General features: G+C 34.2%; 1 protein-coding gene across 2 annotated transcripts in view; it reads left to right on the top strand.

Moving 5' to 3' along the window:
- Positions 1-16,019, top strand: part of LOC127803015 (transcription factor MYB93-like) — a 37,780-nt gene extending 21,761 nt beyond the window's left edge. For both annotated transcript variants that reach the window (XM_052338999.1, XM_052339000.1), the window contains exons 3-6: positions 11,651-11,854; positions 14,354-14,567; positions 14,680-14,809; positions 14,996-16,019. In XM_052338999.1, the coding sequence (XP_052194959.1) occupies positions 11,822-11,854; positions 14,354-14,567; positions 14,680-14,809; positions 14,996-15,710 (1,092 nt within the window). In that variant the 5' untranslated portion in view covers positions 11,651-11,821 and the 3' untranslated portion in view covers positions 15,711-16,019. The remainder of the gene's footprint in view (positions 1-11,650; positions 11,855-14,353; positions 14,568-14,679; positions 14,810-14,995) is intronic.
- The last annotated feature ends 2,608 nt before the right edge of the window (positions 16,020-18,627 follow it).

Here is an 18,627-nt window from a genome sequence, read left to right as displayed (position 1 = left end):
CGGCTGCAGGCTACACGACAAAAGCCAAAAGCCAAAGGGCTTAGGCTGGGCCAATGGTGGCTGCCAACATGGCCCTCTAGTGGGCGCCCAAATGGGCAGCCCACGGTTGCCAAAATGGCCCCCCAACCTTTGGGCCCTTTTGATGTTTCACAAAAATATAACAGTACCATTGGGATAACTCATCAAATTCTAATTTGATTAAGATTGTTATCTTATTTGATAAGATTAATATGAGCAAGGAAAGTTTTCTTTGATAATCTTTATTAGATAATGATTTTAATTAGGGGGTTAGAATAGATTTGGGAAATATAATCCCATTGTGATTGTGATTTGGCATCTATAAATAAATAACTTTTGGTTCAATGATTAATGAATCACTCCTAATAATTAGTAGAAAGATATAACTAGATTATTATGGTTGTGCGTCACATATTTCACAGTGCGATTAGTTATTTGAAGCCATGAGGTTATTTTGCTTTAGTTAGTGAATTATCCTTTTTTGGTGGGGTTATGGATTAAACTCTTGAGCCGAACCATGATAATTTTAACGTGCTGTCATTTTTCTCATTTGATTTTTGTTTATTATTTTTGGTTTTTGCAATTCGATCCTAACATGGACAAATGTCATATTAGAAATGGATGCCTTATCCATGCCATCGTCAAGGCAGTTAACCTTAGTTCCCTTGATACGCATTGGTCAACTGCTCTCTAGTCCCCTCCCTTTTAGAATAAACCGTCGAGACATGACAACTTAGCCATTGGCTTTATAGACACTAGCCATTGGGGCTACAAATAGGTTCAAGGATCCAACAAAATATGAAAAGAAAACAACAAAACTAGTAACAACCTTTGAATTAAAGTGATAGTAACAAAAAAAAATGAAAATTCTATGGTCCATCTAACACTGGAACTAGATTGATAATAGCTAACCATCTTGTTGTGAAAGAATGCCTCGACAGCTGATAAGCTACTGAAACAGGTTCAAATAGATAGCGTTAAAAGCTATCTCTTAACTGGTTTGTTAGAAAAAATTTAACAGATAAGGATTAATTTAAAATTCCTAAAGTTTAGGCTATGTTTTTGAATTATTTGATTAGTCTTAGCTGTAATTTTTTGATAAGTTATCTCCTATAGTTTAGGAAGAATTTGAATAGATTGTTAGATAAGGATGACTCGTGTATTTAAACAATTCTTTGAACTCAATAAGTGTGGTGTTTTTCTTCTGTTCTATGCTTTCAAGTTTTAGCTAAAATTCCTTTACCTTTATCTGTTTTTCTTTTTGTTCCTAAGCTCGATCCTTCACGAAACCAACAAATTGGTATCAGAGCCAATATTCTTGAGGAGCTTGTGAGATTGAAAAAGAGTTTGATTGTCTTCCAAAATGACTATCAAGCTGTTTTTCATTAGTTTTTTTCTTGATTAGCCTAATCATCATGCAATTCGAAGCACCATTCATTGCTATAGCACCGCTGGTGTTTCAAAGAATAAACTATCAGATTTTGGCTGTTAGGATAGAGGATTTTCTAGATGCAAACGATCTCTGGGAGGTGGTTGAGGAAGATTACGAAGTTCCTCCATTACCAGACAATCCTACAGTTGGACAACTTAGGAATCACAAGGAGAAAAAGCAGAGGAAATCAAAGGCAAAGTCTTTGTTGTTTCCCCAGCCATTTTAACAAGAATCATGACTCTGAAGACAACAAAAGAAATATGGGATTTTCTCAAGAAAGAGTATGAAGGAGATGAGAAGATCAAGGGGATGCAGATGCTGAATTTAATCAGAGACTTTGAGCTGCAACGAATGAAGGAATCAGAGACCATTCAAGAGTACTCCGATAGAATTCTAGAGATTGTAAACAAAGTGAGATTATTGAGAGGAGAGTTTGCAGACACAAGGCTTGTCCAAAAATTGCTGGTTTCAGTCCTTGAAAGGTTTAAGACAACAATTTCAGCCTTAGAAAATACAAAGGATCTGTCAAAGTTAACCTTAGCAGAACTCTTGAGTGCTCTTCAAGCACAAGAGCAAAAAAGATCTATGAGGCAGGAAGGAACTATAGAGGGAGCAATGTATGTCAAGTCTCAACAAAAACAAAGTGACAAAGGAAAGAAGTAGGGGGAGAAAAAAGTTGATGCAACTAATGGGAAAACAAGTAGCAATGGGAAGAAGGAGTATCCTCCATGCCAATACTATGGAAAGAAGGGTCATTCACCATATAGATGTTGGAAACAACCGAATGTGTAGTGCCACAAGTGTAAATAATTGAGGCATATTGCAAAGTTTTGTAGGAATAAGTCTCAACAAGCTATAGAAGCAAAGGTCGTAGACCAATAATAGGAGCAACTATTTGTTGCAATAGGTTTGCAACAAGAAGTCCAGATGAAATTTGGTTGATAGATAGTGCTTGTTCAAATCATATGACAAGCAACCGTGAGTTGTTTAAAGTGCTTGACAAATCTGAATCTACTAAAGTCAAAATTGGGAATGGTGATTATATGGCAGTTAAGGGAGAAGGCACTATAGCCATAGACATTAGTGCAGGTACAAAAATTATCTCAAATGTTCTTTATGTACCTGATGTGAGCCATAATCTATTAAGTGTTGGTCAGCTACTTGAAAAAGGCTTTGAGGTTTTATTTGAAGACAAAATGTGCATGATACTTGATGCTAAGGGGTATAAATTGTTCAGAGTAAAGATGAGAGGTAAATGCTTTCCTTTAAATCTAGTGAATGATGAGCAAGTGGCTCAAATAGCCACTGTCAGCCTGAATTATGGCAAAAAAGGTTGGGGCACTACCATTATGAAGCTGTGTTTCAAATGAGTAAAAAGAAATTGGTGCAAGGTTTGCCACTTCTAGATAAAGAGTTGGCTGTTTGTAAGGCTTGCCACTATGGGAAACAAACAAGACTTCTATTCAAGGTAGTCTTGTGGAGAGAAAAATAGAGATTGCAACTCATCCACACTGATCTCAATGGACCAAAATCGAAGGTATCTCTAAATGGAAGCAGGTATTACATTATTTTCATAGATGATCTAACTAGATTTAGTTGGATTTATTTTATGAAATTCAAGTCTGAGGTAGCTGGTATTTTTTGGAGATTTAAGACTTGGATAGAAAATCAAGGTGGGTGTAAAATTTAGATGCTAAGTCTGATCATGGGATTGAGTATACCTTAGACCAGTTCAATAAATTTTGTGAAGCAGCTGGCATTGAACATCAGCTCACTACACCTTATTCTCCATAACAAAATGGTGTAAATGAGAGGAAGAACAGAACAATCATGAACATGGTTTGGTGTTTGATGCATGAGAAAGGATTACCAAAGAAATTTTGGGTTGAAGCAGCCAGCACTTTAGTGTTTTTGCTGAATAAGCTTCCTACTAAGGCTGTGTAAGGGAGAGCACCTTTTGAGGCCTGGTATGGTTATAAACCTTTTTTGCAAAACCTAAAAGTGTTTGGATGTGTTTGTTTCTCTTATGTTCAATAGGTTAAGAGGGATAAGTTTGATAGGAGGGTTGAACTAGGCATTCTCATTGGGCACAACAATGTTTCCAAAGCATATAGGGTGTATCATCCTCAAACAAACAAAATTGAGTTGACAAGAGATGTGCAATTTAAAAAGAATCAACAGTGGAACTAGAATGAAGAAGAAGGAAAGAATTTCACAGCACATCTCTATCAAGTAAACAACCATCAATGGAAGATGAAAACATTCATGATTTTCCTATTAAAGGTACAAAAATGCTGTCAAATATTTATCAATGTTGCAACTTAACCTTGTTAGAGCCTGAAAGCTTTCATGAAGCCAAGAGAGATTCTCACTGGATGACTGGAACGGAGGAGGAGCTTAGTATGATTGAGAAAAACAACACTTGGGAGTTAGTTGACAGTCCTAATGATAAGAAGATTATTGGAGCTAGATGGGTGTTCAGAATAAAGTTGAATCCCAATGGTTTAATCAACAAACACAAGGCTAGATTGGTGGTGAAAGGCTATGCACAAGTGGCTGTAATGGACTACTTTGGAACTTATGCACCAGTGGCTCGTTTAGATACAATTAGCTTGGTGTTTTCCATTGCAGCTAAAAAAAAAAATAGAAGATATTTCAGCTTGATGTCAAATCAATCTTCTTAAATGGATATCTAAAGGGGGAGATTTTTATTGAGCAACCGAAAGGATTTGTTGTTGAGGAACATGAGAATAAGGTGTACTTGCTTAAGAAAGCTTTATATGGATTGAAGTAGGCTCCATTTGCCTGGAATGCAAGGATTAATGAGCATCTCCTAAGTTTGGGATTTAACAGAAGCTTGAGTAAACCTACTCTCTATACTAAGCACTTTGCTACAAATTCCTTTATTGTCTCACTCTATGTAGATGATCTCCTAGTAATTGGATGCAAACTTGAGGAGATAAATCAGTTCAAGTTGGAGATGATGAGGGTATTTGAGATGATGGATTTAGGAGAGATGTCTTATTTCCTTGGCATGAAAATCTAGCAATTCCAACATGGTATCTTCATTCAGTAGCTGAAATATGCCAAGGAGATCCTCAAAATATTTCAGATGGAGAAATGCAAACCTATGAGTACACCTATGGAGCAAAATGCCAGATTATGCAAAGAAGATGGGACTGAAAGAGCTGATGAAGTAGTTTATAGGAGTCTTGTGGGTTGTCTTATGCACCTTACAGCTACAAGACCTGACATTCTTAAAGCTGTAAGTATGCTTTCAAGATTTCTATATTGTGTTTCTTTAGAACACTATAAGGTTGCAAAAAGAGTGTTGAGGTATATTAAAGGAACACTCGATTATGATGTTTTGTTCTATAAGACATAGGAATGTAGGCTTTATGGTTTTTCTGACAATGATTGGGGTGGATCATTGGATGATATGAAGAGTACTTTAGGCTATTGTTTTACAATTGGCTTGGGAGTATTCTCTTGGAGCTCTAAAAAACAAGAAATTGTGGCTCAATCCACGGCAGAAGTAGAGTTCATTACTGCTACAACAGCAGTGATCAAGCATTGTGGCTAAAGAAATTGCTAACCGATTTAAACTTGGAGCAAGAAGGGAGTATAAAGGTATTTGTGGACAATCAAGTAGCCATAGCTATCTTGAATAACCCAGTATTTCACAACAAAACTAAGCACTTCAATATGAAATTATTCTTTCTTAAAGAAGTGCAGTAGAAAGGTAAAGTCAAGCTATTATATTGCAAAATAGAGGATCAGTTGGCTGATTTATTCACCAAGGCTTTACCTAAGGTTAAGTTTGAACAGCTAAGATCGAGATTGAGAGTGTATTTAGCAGCCGATGCAAGGATGAGTGTTGTGAAAGAATGCCTCAGCAACTGATAAGCTGCTGAAACAGGTTCAAATAGATAGCGTTCAAAGCTATCTCTTAGCTGGTTTGTTAGAGAAAATTTAGCATATAAAGATTAATTTAAAATTCCTAAAGTTTAGGCTATGTTTTTGAATTATTTGATTAGTCTTAACTATAGTTTTTTGATAAGTTATTTGCTATAGTTAAGGAAGTATTTGAATAGATTGTTAGATAAGGATGACTTGTGTATTTAAACAATTCTTTGAACTCAATAAGTGTGATGTTCTTCTTCCTTTCTATGCTTTCAAGTTTTAGCTGAAATTCCTTTGCCTCTCTATATGTTCTGCTATCTGTTCCTTTACCTATCTGTTAATGCTTGGCAAGACAACACCTTAACATACTCAAACATGGGGGGCATACTAAACCCACAATGAAAAACCATCTACTCCTCCTAGTAAACCAATTGCGGTTTAAGGATGATGGATAACAATCCATGAAAAGGGATGAAAACTACAATTAAAGGTTACTTCATTCTTTATGAGAGGCCATATAATTGTAAAAACTAGCTATGAAAAACTGTAGGACCCCAAAGAAAGGAATGTAAAGACTGAGAAGGCTCATACTTGCTAGATCAATAAAGCTAATGATAACATCAAAATCCATCAACAAATTAAGTAGTTGGATGTGGGCTCACTTGTGTGAGCCTATTTATGTTCGAATTTTGGTTAGAGGAACGTATCGGACAAATCTATGCTAGGATCCCATGGACAAATCACCAGACCACACCTAAGTAAACCCAAGAAATTATTCAACATAAAGGAGTAAGATTTGATTGAGTTCATTTCGAACTAGGTTGATAACATGAATAGGGGGAAGAGAAAAGTGTTGGAGAACAATAGAAGCTTTGAATACAAAGATGGTGGAGATAAGCTTATTGAAGCAACAAAGTGGCAAGAGGAAGCGACGATAGGCAATGAGAGGAAGTAATGAAGAGAGGAATTGGAGAACATAAGGTTTTGAGAGAGAAATCAAAGGTGACTTAGGAAGGTTAAAAAGTGAAATCTAAAGTTGGGATAGAGAAAATGGAGACCAACAAGGGGAAATTAATTAGTGGCGATCGACAATCTACGGTAAATCACAATGATTATTGAAGTAATGAGGTTTTAGTTATGTTTTTGGATATGATCATTTAACTTTTATCATTTAGAATTTAAAATTTAAAATTTAAAATTCATTGTTTGATTTCATAATTCTATGAAGCATTTGGGTTTAGCCTCTAAGAGATGGAAGAACATAAAATGCTACATATACTATGTTGCACAGAAACGAAAACGGGAAATGTTTCCGATAGGAAACAGAAACGTGGAAATGGACGTTTTTTTAAAAAAATAGGTATAAATAGGGTTCGAAATAAGAATAAGAAGCGTTTTCGAAACGTTTCGGAAATGGGAAAACAACACTTATAAGGTGTTTCCGTGCAACATAGTACATACATATATAATTAGTGTCATTTAAATTTACGATCGAGTCAAGTACTTCAAATTATAAATTTTAAATAACATAATTTAAAAGAAACTGTTTTCCCCAATTGGCAGGAGGGGTCCTGTGTCAAGTAGGTAATGTTTCTGGTGGTCTGCAACCTGGTTATCAATCTTTAAACAACTTGTTAAAATCTGAAACATTAAGTTAATTATGTTACACGGATATACATATATAATTGGATAATAATAATATACAATGAATAACTATCAAACTCACTGCCTTTCACTGTCGCTAGCTGTTATATTGCCTGATGTCATCGCCGACGGAAGTTAAGCCAACAAATGAAAACGTAGTTCGTAGTGGTTGATCATGTATGCCTAAAACAATCATTTCTTCTGATATTATATACACAAAATGGATCAAAATGTTTGATAAAAACTTTGTTTATGTTCCTGCCTGCGTATTCATCAAGACACAATTGCTATTGCATTTTATATGGATGGTGATGGTTGCTTCTTTAATTGTTAATTAAAGATCCCTAATCCACAATGCTGGGCATAACGGTTGAGAAAACTGGACATCAGGATCAGGGTTGTTATAAAAAAGGAGTCGTCTTTGAGAAGTTTTCATCTTTCTTTCTCTCTTTCATTGGAAATTTCAGCCATTCATGACTTACCTGTCAAAGCCCAGTTTCAGACCCAAAAAAATGAAAAAAAAAAAAGGGGAAAAATCTGCTACTAAACTAGCCTTCGTTATTTACTAAAACAGATCATGATTCATGCATGTATGTCTGCTGTCTAGCCTATCTCCCCACAGGGCTTAATTTAATTAACAGCAATAAACTGTTGGGTTTCAGCCCTGTAATTAGTGATAACCAAACTATTTATTTTAACATGTAACTGATGTTGAAATGCTAAAGATATGATGAAATTAGCATAGATTTGCCTGTCCCCCCAAAAAATTTTTTTTGTTGTCCAATAGGGTTTAAATTTTATTATTTTCATTATTGTTCCTAAACAAATCTTTGCTCATATAAGAATTCATACCTGACCACTTATTATTGTTCTGGATAAGTACTAAAAATTCTTGCTATAGACTCTTTAATAGTATTACAAGTTTCATTTCGTAAATTTAGTAATCTATATACGATCTAAATACTGAAATATCACAAAAAATAATGAAAACGTTCTAAAATTCAAACACTCGACCTCCAAAACTTACCCACTCACCCACCCACCATTCATAGCTTAAGACCACGACCTTGGTGGTTCAAATTTTATCATTTAATGAGGGCAAAGTTGCTATTTACTATAGTATCATCACAAATCCGATTCACGTGTTGACTTAATAGTAGGTAAATATCTATTTTATATTACATACAATATATATATTTTTAAATTTATGGTGGGTTCTACATTGATGCTTGTCGTTGTTTAATAATCATTTTAATTTTGAATTGTTTAATGAAGTGCTTAACGGTGCTTAGAGCAACTGCCACTGTCAAATACTTTGATTGAATACAAGTAACCTCACTTGTGTAAGCTAATTAATTAAGACCCGATTATTTTAGTGAAGATTTCAAACATAGAGATGAATATTAATAACCCATAACCCATATTGTTGTTCTTTATTGTCTCCATTATCTACGACTCAAGTAAGCCCATTAAAATTGACTTATATATGATTGGATCCTCTGACCAGTTAGTTGAGAAATTTCTGATAATTAAATCTCTATTTCAATTCACGTAAGACGTTTTTCTTCGGTAAAGCAATAAGAATCATATTGTTGTAATAATATTTAATTATTAAAAGCATAGACCACTTTGACAAAATACTTAACCCAAAATGATGAAATACAACTAAGATTATCATTAAATTTTTAGGTTTGTTTTAATTTTAGAACGAACGTTTAGTTTAATCAATTTAGTAATTAACTGAATTTATTAGTTTGTTATAATTATTATAGAACGTTGCTAGAAATATTTTTTAACCTTTTATCATTAAATGATCATGACTTAGAGAATGAGCTGGATAGAAAGAAAGATTAATGCGCACAATGAGAAAGATGGAGATTTTAATTGTCATCTAATTCCTCAATTTGTGTTCATCCTTCACGAATAGTCCACAATATTTGAGATTAATTGTCATATAATTAATTATTAATTAATCTTCCTAATCAATAGCGAAAGTCTCTATCTCGAAAGAACCCTAGAAAGAGGAACTTCTTTTTTTTTTTCTGAATCTTTATATAAAATTAATCTTAAAAAACAAGAAGGAAAAACATATTATTGATGAATGACGCGTTAGATAATTTCGTGTGTGGTTCAAACTAAGTGCTTGGCAATAAAAAAAGACAGCCGATGCTTTTAGCAAGAGAAGTTGTTAGTAGTTCTTGACATTAGCTTTCATCAATCATCATAACGTTAATTAAGATTACATGTACGTACGTAGCTTCAAACGGTGTATGCATACCTATAACTAGACGTAGGTTTCTGCATGAAAATTGAGATACATACATACATACATACATACATACATACATACATACATACATACATACATATGTGTCTATATATATATATATTGAATTCACATGGACGTCGCATTGGAGGAGACATACAATACAAAGTCCGAGTTCAGATGTATTGGGTAGAAACCCAACAGAGCAAGCAAAGATCAGTGGTTTACCTAGCAAAAAGAAAAATAGTATATGATTATTAGTTAATCTTCCCAATCATAAACGTTAAAAAAATGAGCTGGGTGACATCACATAACCCTTTTAAACTAAACCCTTTTGGTGGCCCATGCCGACAAGGAATCTTAGTTGAAGAAGCAATCTTTTCTTTCTCCCCAGTAAGAAAATCTTTCTTTCACTGGCTTTCGTGAACACGGTGTTCATAAACGTTTTCTTCTGCTTTTGACCTAAAAATTAGAAATACACACACACACACACACACACACACATATATATATTTATATTTATATAGCAAGAATATCGAGTGAAACTAATTAACTTGTGCCGGCAGCTAAATGAGGTAAGTGAGGGGGAAAAAGCATTTTTCTCCATTGATTTGTGTTGCCTTTGACTCTCTGCATGGCCATTGCGTTGATTGTGATACTCTCCCTTTAATTTTTTGATTAGCGAATCATTTAAGGAGAGAGAAATTACAATTACTCTATTACCCTTGTGGGTTCACTAATCACCATGTATCACATGTAACAAAGGAAGCCAATGTATCTGAGATTGTCAATTATTTTCACTTAATTAGAAGCGCGCCAAGTGTCCCCTAAATATCTAAGATTCGTGTCCACTCTTAGATCTAACCCAACCTAAATCTGGATCAATTGCTGGAATGGAAGACTCGAGCAGATCTAGTCTATTCTTATGGACTTCGTCATTTAAGAATTTCTTTAACAGACGCAATGAATCAAGAATATCTCTAGTGTATGTATATATCGAAAATTTCTCTTATCACTAAAGAATCTCAGTCTAATTGCTAAACTATACTCTAAATATCACTCTATGCCATCTATAAATAGGAATGAATTCATAAATATATGAACACGCTAAAATCTCATTTTATAATTATTCTAACTTCTCTTTACTAATTTGAACATCAAAGTTCTCCTGAAAGACAAAAATCTTATCTTTATAGGTACTTGGTTTAAGATAAATCTCAGTGATCAATCCAACATCTTCAATTTTTAAATAAGTCATTTATATCTATTATAAAAAAAGAAGAAGAAGATAAAATTAAGTAGTCTTTGCTTCTGCATTTATACATTTATATATATCTATAAAGGTAATTGATGGAAGAATGCATGCATATATATATATAATTATCATGTAACATTAATAAGTTGTTCATTCACTTTTAAAATTAACATTAACATGTTTTCGTTTAATTTTGGAGTAACTCACGCTTGTCCAAATATCATTTCCATTATATAATATAGGGTAAATTATACGAAACTCCCTTACACTTAGGATTATGTGTAATTTATCTCCCTGTACTTTTAATCAAAAGTATAGATAGATAAGTTACACATGACTTTTAAAAGTACAAAGAGATAAATTACACATGATTATAAGTGCAAGTGAATTTTATATATATAATTTATTCTATAATATAATATGTATAGTGAGATTCACATATACATGAATTCTTGTATAATTAGAATAATGTACTTTTTTATATATTTCTCCCCAGTGAGAGAAAATGAGTTCGTTATAATTGAAGAATATTATTCAATATTATATTGATTTATTTTGGGTGTAAGAATATGGTTTTCGTAAGTGACAATCCCAAGTTAGAGCTCCACATGCTTACAGCACATGCTCTATTATAAGACGAAATGCCATTCTGAAATCGGTTTAAATAATAACACAACATGGAAAACAGGAGAAATAAAGTATCCAATAAGCTTCTTTAATTGGTCTTTCTGATGCAACTGAATACAAAGCAAATGCTACTAATATGTAGCTAAAAACTGGACTGTCACCACCATTGTTACTGTTATACATGCGTGAATGTCTAACTCATGATCTGCTACTTCCTTTATTCTTTTGGGAATGTCTTATATATTGATCATCAAATATCTTTTCTTTCTCCTAAAAAAAAAAGGTTTTTTACTGTAATGCCACGTAAATAGAATTTTTATTAATTTTTGAAAAAATAATATTAAGAGTCTTAACGTTAATTGATTATGACTGTTAACGTTATTTTTTTTAAATTATAAATGATTTGTCTCGTTAGTACCCACACGTTGAATTTTTAAACTCAATTATAAAATAATATTTAAAATAAATCTGTCTGTCTTGTCTGTCTGTCTGTCTTTTGAAACAGGACAAGAAGTAAGAGGACATATGCAGGAACAAATGGGATTGATGCATTCTTGGGGGGGTGAAGAAATTAAGATGTCTTATGGGTTTAAAAGAAGGTGGAAATATTGGCGTTTGCAGCTGCACCAACTTCGCCTCTAACCAGCAGCAGTTCCATCCGTAGCTTAAGGGTCAAATGGGTCACATCGCAGGACGTCTCTTCCTTAAGGTAATTAACTTTTCTGTGATGAAACCAAAGTTCTTCGATAACAACGGCTTAGGCTAGAGCAGAAAAAGGGGGAGAGAGAGAGAGAATCAGATGGAAATACTTAGAAACTAATTAATTCTCAGAAAATATAGTGTTTTAAGAAAATAATTAATTCTCAAAAAATATAGTGTTTTAAGAATTGAGAAGGATTCAAAAATTTATGCAGAGAGAGAGAGATTGATTTTTTTTTTAAAGCGTAGAACTATAAATCACAGATTTTGAAGTAGATTATAATTTTTTTTATTAGGTTATTATTAAAAATTATTTTTTAATATTAAAAATTAATTTTAATTATGAACTATCCTAGACCTCATACATTAATCCACCACTATAAGAATCAATCATCATCAGATGATACAATTCTCGATTTAAAATAATTAATTAATAATCTAAGAATCCATTCTCTAAGCATTGAGAACAGAAAAACAGAGCAAATGATAGAGGGCAATATTGTGTTGACAGAGTTTTAGAGCCGACTCGACCATGAAGCCATTTAGGCTGTCTAAAATTTTGTAATTTATATATATTTTTATTTTTTTAATAATAAATATTCTATTAAAAAAATAAACTTAAAACAAAATCCAACTTTCAGTTTATATTTTCAGGGGCATCTAGCCCAACAATTAATTTATCCAACAATCAATTTACAACATTTGTCTTCTCATTTTTTTTTTCTCAATTTTTACGTTTACTCTTTCTATTAGTTGGGCCGGCTCTACAGAGCTACATATACTCTCTTCATAACTGACTATTATCATTTATTCCAACAATATCGATTAATTCTTCGTTGCTGGTCTTATACTTGGATAATTTTGATATTCTTTTAAATAAATAAACCATTTAAGATCGATATCACATGAGATCCTCGGATTAAGTTTATCATTTAAGACTAGGGTATCTGAGAATATCATTCAAAGTTTATTTTTTTCTTTTTGAGATTCTTCATTGAATTAGCTCGACAACTAATTTTAACTGAAGTTGACATAAAATATATATACGCATTTATATATATATATATATAAACCAAGCTCCTGTAAGGATTAATAGATTTTTAATATATACTAATCCATGTTGTTTAAAGGATTGTGGGGATGTTTAATTAATGGGAATGATTTCTCCCATAAACGACGGTGACCAGAAACTTCACAAAATTTGAGTGAGCTGTGAGAGGACCCATGCAGATTGAGATACGTAAAACATTATATATATATATGAAATGTTTATATATATATATATATATATGCATGCAAATGCAAAGCTAATAAGCAATCGATGACGAAAGAATTTCCTACTTGCGTGCATGGAATGGGTTCCCATGACCACCGGAAAGCTGCCACGGGTCACGCGACAATGATTATTAATTTTGAAGAGCTTCCATTATTACACACACATATATATACAATTAACTACGAATCCAATTTATTAATATTTGTATTCAACGTGGACTATATCGCATCTGATTTAACTTTATAGGCCCCAAAACCATTAATTCTTGTCCTATTCATCCCGTCTCATCTCCATGCATTAATCTTATTCACAATCCCTGTTACTTCATCTTGCTTCTGATGGGCAAGTACCATGCATAGTCCATGGGTTAGGTTACCCTCGCCAAACTTCACTGCAAATGTCTCCATCTCTGTTGTGAAAATCGACATTCTTCCTTCTAGTCACTGATTGCTTAGAAGTGATTTGTCTCATAAATCTTGTTTTTCCTGCACATGTGGGTCTGTGTGTTGTAAACAGATAAGTGGTCACAAGTCTAAGTCACGGATTATCACAATGAACATTTTTTAGTTTTTAACAAATAACAATATGAATATTTTTTGATAAAATTAAAATGATACTTCATTAATTTAAAGAGGTAACAACCCCCCCAAAAGTTTGGCACCAAGAAGTGTCCCAGTTAAAGACGCCAAACAAGCAAGAGTACACTTGGAAAAAAATTACAACCACGTAGGCAGCATAAAACACAGCAACCCAACCCCTGTCGACAACAAGAAAAGTCTCCAAAACTCAACCATATCTGCTACAAGTGGAACATTTATTCTGGGTTTATAAATTTGATAAATAATAATTATTTATTAAATCTTAAATAAATATTAAAATTTATCTAAAATTTGTTAAATACTAAATGAATTTGGTAGCCCAAGCTGAACAAGACATTACCCAATCCCAGTCAAAGGGTCATCCTGAATTGGAGACAATTTTGAAACGTGTTTTATTATAAAATATTAAATATAAGAAAAATTATTTCACTATAGTTTTTTATTATATTGTAAGACAGAAACATATAAATACTCTGTATTTTCTTTTTGCCTATATTACTTGTGGTGTACTGAGTGATCAGAAGGACAAATCAGTCATTTCAGGGATGAGCCACCTTTTTAGTAAGGACAAGAGTGTGTGTATATGTATATAAAGATAGATATATAGAGAGAGTAAACCTTGAGATTTTGGTAGGGTTGGGGGAGACAAGCCAAACAGACCATTGGAAATTTAAGGAAAATTAAACATAGAAGAAGAATCATTCATCATCAGAAGATGGGAAGGTCTCCTTGCTGTGATGAGACTGGCCTCAAGAAAGGTCCCTGGACTCCTGAAGAAGATCAGAAACTCATCAACTACATCCAGAAAAATGGTCATGGAAGCTGGAGAGCTCTCCCTAAATTAGCAGGCTAGTATACATTTACATTTGTGTATATAGCATCATCATCATCATCATCACCATCAACATCGACTCATCTCTCTCTCTCTCTCTCTGATCATCTGTTCTTTGCTTTCTTCAGGGCTCAACAGATGTGGGAAGAGTTGCAGATTGAGGTGGACCAACTACTTGAGGCCTGACATAAAGAGAGGAAAGTTTTCTCAGGAAGAAGAACAAACAATCCTCAATCTCCATTCCATTCTTGGCAACAAGTAATTTAGACTACCCTCTTCTTCTTTTTCTTTTGGTAAATAAGTAATTAATTACACCATTAAACTCAACTTCAAGATCTGGATATCTCAAACTCTTTTTAGTATTATCACCTATCACTCTTCTACATCTTCCTTGTCTTGTTCTTTTCATCGTAATCATACTTGTATTTTTCTTGTTTCGGGAAGATGGTCCGCCATTGCCACCCACCTCCCTGGACGAACCGACAACGAAATCAAGAATTTCTGGAACACCCACCTGAAGAAGAAGCTTATACAGATGGGTTTCGACCCAATGACTCACCGTCCTCGAACCGACATCTTCTCGAGCCTCCCTCATCTCATAGCCCTGGCCAATCTCAAAGAGCTCATGGAACACCAATCCTGGGAAGAACAAGCCGCCAGATTACAGACCGAAGCCGCTCAGTTGGCCGGGCTCCAGTACCTCCAGTGTCTCCTCCAAGCTCCGGTGAGCTCCATGGCGAATTTCTCAAACAACATGAACCCTACAGCCACAGACATGGAAACCTACAATCTCCTCAGCTCACTCTCTTCCATCAAAGACATCCCACCCATGAAGACAACCCAATTCGGAAGCCAAAACCCGGCTTCTCTAGAAGCTTCCGCTCTCCAGAGGATAGATGATTCCCTCCCGTTCTCTCACATGCCGGATTTACAGCCGCCTTGCAGCTTTCAAACTCCCCTAAACAAGAGCATGGTCCAAGCTTCTGATTTCCCTGTTCTGGGCCAGGGACAAAACTCGCCGCAGGCAGCGCTGCCGATGACGGAGGCTTCGATCAACAACACGGCCGACGCCTGCAGTTCTTCCAGCTATGAAGGAGGTCCCACGCCGTTTTGGCCGGAAGATCTTCTGGACGTCTCCTTGTTTCATGAGATCGCTTAGTTTATTAGACTGTGTGTGAAAGGTTTGGATTTGCACTACCTTAATTTTCTCATCTCTTTCTAATTTTTCTTCGTATACAGACTGTTACTCTATAACTACCCAGTCTCTCTCTCTCTCTCTCTCTCTCTCTCTCTATATATATATATATATATACAGAATATATATAGTTTCGGAATGCATTCACCATATTGTACAAATTAAGCTATATATATATATACTTCTAGATGTTTCTGATATGTATTTCATACTCGGGAAAGACCAATTCTTGCATGCTATATATATATTTGTCATGACCTTTTCTTCTTTCCAATTTGCCATTTTAATTACTTCTTTATTTTTTTGTATTAATTTAAACACTCGAAATTTCCTTAATTTATATGTATTATTATTGGTATGTGACAATCGGCAGAGTGCCAGAAGTGGAATTGTCAATTACAACAGGTGGCACAAACGAGGACACGTGTCATGCATATTACTGCTAGGCTAATTAATTACAGCGACCTCCATGAAGTTGTGTATAATGACAAATAATTCCATTCAAGTTTCTAAAATTACTCTAGCTTCCGTATCAGAATTGTGTGCTAAACAGATACTTGAATCTTATTAGTTTTCCCTTGTTGGAGTAGGAACCACTAAGTAAGCTTCTCTCATTCCTTCTCCCCTCCCTTTTTCTATGCTCCTATGAATCATTATCTCATCCATTCTTGATCAATTCTACATTCTCGTCTATCAAGTTTTCTTTTATTTTTAATTTTCTAATTTTATCTATGGTAGTTTGTGAAACACAGCATTCACACATTTTCCTCTTCACATTTTGGCATTCATCTGGTCTGTATTAACACTTAATCCCATATCAATAACGCATTAGTTTGGCCTTAATAGTTACGTGTAACACAATAAGTTTATCTAACACTTTCGGACAAAGAAGGTCAATAATATTACAAGTTTACTAGGAAGATAATTTCAACTGCAACTTTACATGAATAAGCTTGCAGATCCTGAGTCTTAAATATGTATCTTGCAGATCCTGTTTGATGACACACCCATGTCATCAAACATTATATGCCTAATTATAAATAATATAGAAGGGTCTCAATCGTATCTTGTTGATCGCTGAATTGTGAAGAGGTTGATGATAGAACCATCAAACTTTAATGCAGTATGGTTGGGACCTTTTTACAATACCTTAGTTATACATATATAAGTTAGGGTTTCTAATGAGATGATCCTGCTCCCATTCACCACTTATTAGTTATCGGTTGTGTTTCTCCTTTCCTTTTTAGGGTTCTTTAGTGAAGGATCCCTTCACTTATTTATCGGTTATCGTTTCTCTTCAGGATTTCTTTCTCCTTTCTGCTTTCTCTATTTTCTTTCATTTTTCTTGTTCAAATTTACTATCGAGTTCTCCTTAGTTGGTCTTTACCATGGGTTGCCTTTGCAATCTCATTTGTAACATCCCAAACCACCAACTGCCATTATTGTCAAGCCTCCAACATATTTGATCAACGTTACCACAAAAATGCTAGGCCTGGCCATCGTTCATTCACCTTATCCAAATCTGGATATCATCACATCAATGTCGCCAATATAGGATGCTATAGTCACATTTTTGTGAGATTTGGGAGCTAATAACACAACAACCTCCAGATTTGGTAGGCATTAACATATTTGGGCTATATTTGGTCCTTGTTAATTCGTCTGAGTCAAATCTCGCCACCATTACCATGTTTCCATAACCAATTGTACAAATAACCAAAAGTTAGGCACCGACGCGGCTATGCCAAAACTCATATTTGGGGTAGTCAATGGATTATGTAAACTTTGTTTGAGTCCGAGGTTTGATCTATTCGACAAATTTGCTATTAGTAGCAGGAATCCATGCCCAACAGTTTATTTAAAGGAGATTAGTGCTTTTTGTGGGCTATTTGATCTAATAAGTTTTGACTCCCCTTTATGTTTAATGAGTAACCGAAATGTCCCTAGTAGCTATTTTTCTTTAATTGGTAACATGATTCTTTTCTATTTTTTCCATTTTACATTGACCAAAAGAACTTTTATCATTACATATGCAACATTGGCCTTCCATGAAGGGTGTAATTAACGACCTTGTATGGTTAATTTAACCCATTATATGAACATGTAAATCTACCTTGAAAAGCTCTCTTCCATGGATTTGGACCCATGTTTGTTGGACTAGTTTATTCGGGCTAGTGAATGGAAGAGTTGTTTTGTTTGGCTAGCTTGTAACACTTTCACCCATCTTCTAGACGATTAGGGACACTTTTGACAAGGATTATATTTTAGATGATCTTGTTTTTGCTATTGTTTATTGTAGCATTCTAGCTTAAGGTTCATTTGTAATTGTCTTTGTTATGTAGTCTACGTAATTTGATCTTTTGGTATACAACCCCTCAAATCTCTTTTATATAACGCTTTTGACTATAGATTGCTCATTCTTAATATATTTTATTTAACCACAAAAAAACATAATCAATCTTATACTAATTGGACTTAATTAGAACATGAATCACAAATCTAGAGTGATATTTTTAGGGTATAAGACAAAAATATGCACACAGCAAGTCTAAGCTTTGCAAAACAGAATTTATTTATATACATGGGGAGGCAAATGAATAGTGAAATATATATATGTCGGTTCAAGTCGGACTGAGTTGACCAAATTGATCCTGGATCCACATTACTCATTAGTTTACAAGGGTAAAATTGGAACGCAGAATAAAGAAGGAATTTGGCAGTAACAACTGCAAGCAGGGTGTCCGATGTAATTTATAAAGCTTGAGGGGAACTTTCTGCTTTTTGCTTAATCTTTGGGGCTGCCCTTGCTAGAATATTTAAAGTTTTAAAGAAATCTATATATGTTTGCAGGTTGCTAGAATATTTAAAGGTTTAAAGAAAT

The sequence above is a fragment of the Diospyros lotus genome, chromosome 6 (genome assembly GCF_014633365.1).
Source record: "Diospyros lotus cultivar Yz01 chromosome 6, ASM1463336v1, whole genome shotgun sequence".
Lineage (NCBI taxonomy): Eukaryota > Viridiplantae > Streptophyta > Magnoliopsida > Ericales > Ebenaceae > Diospyros > Diospyros lotus.
This window is presented reverse-complemented; position numbering and strand designations above follow the sequence as displayed.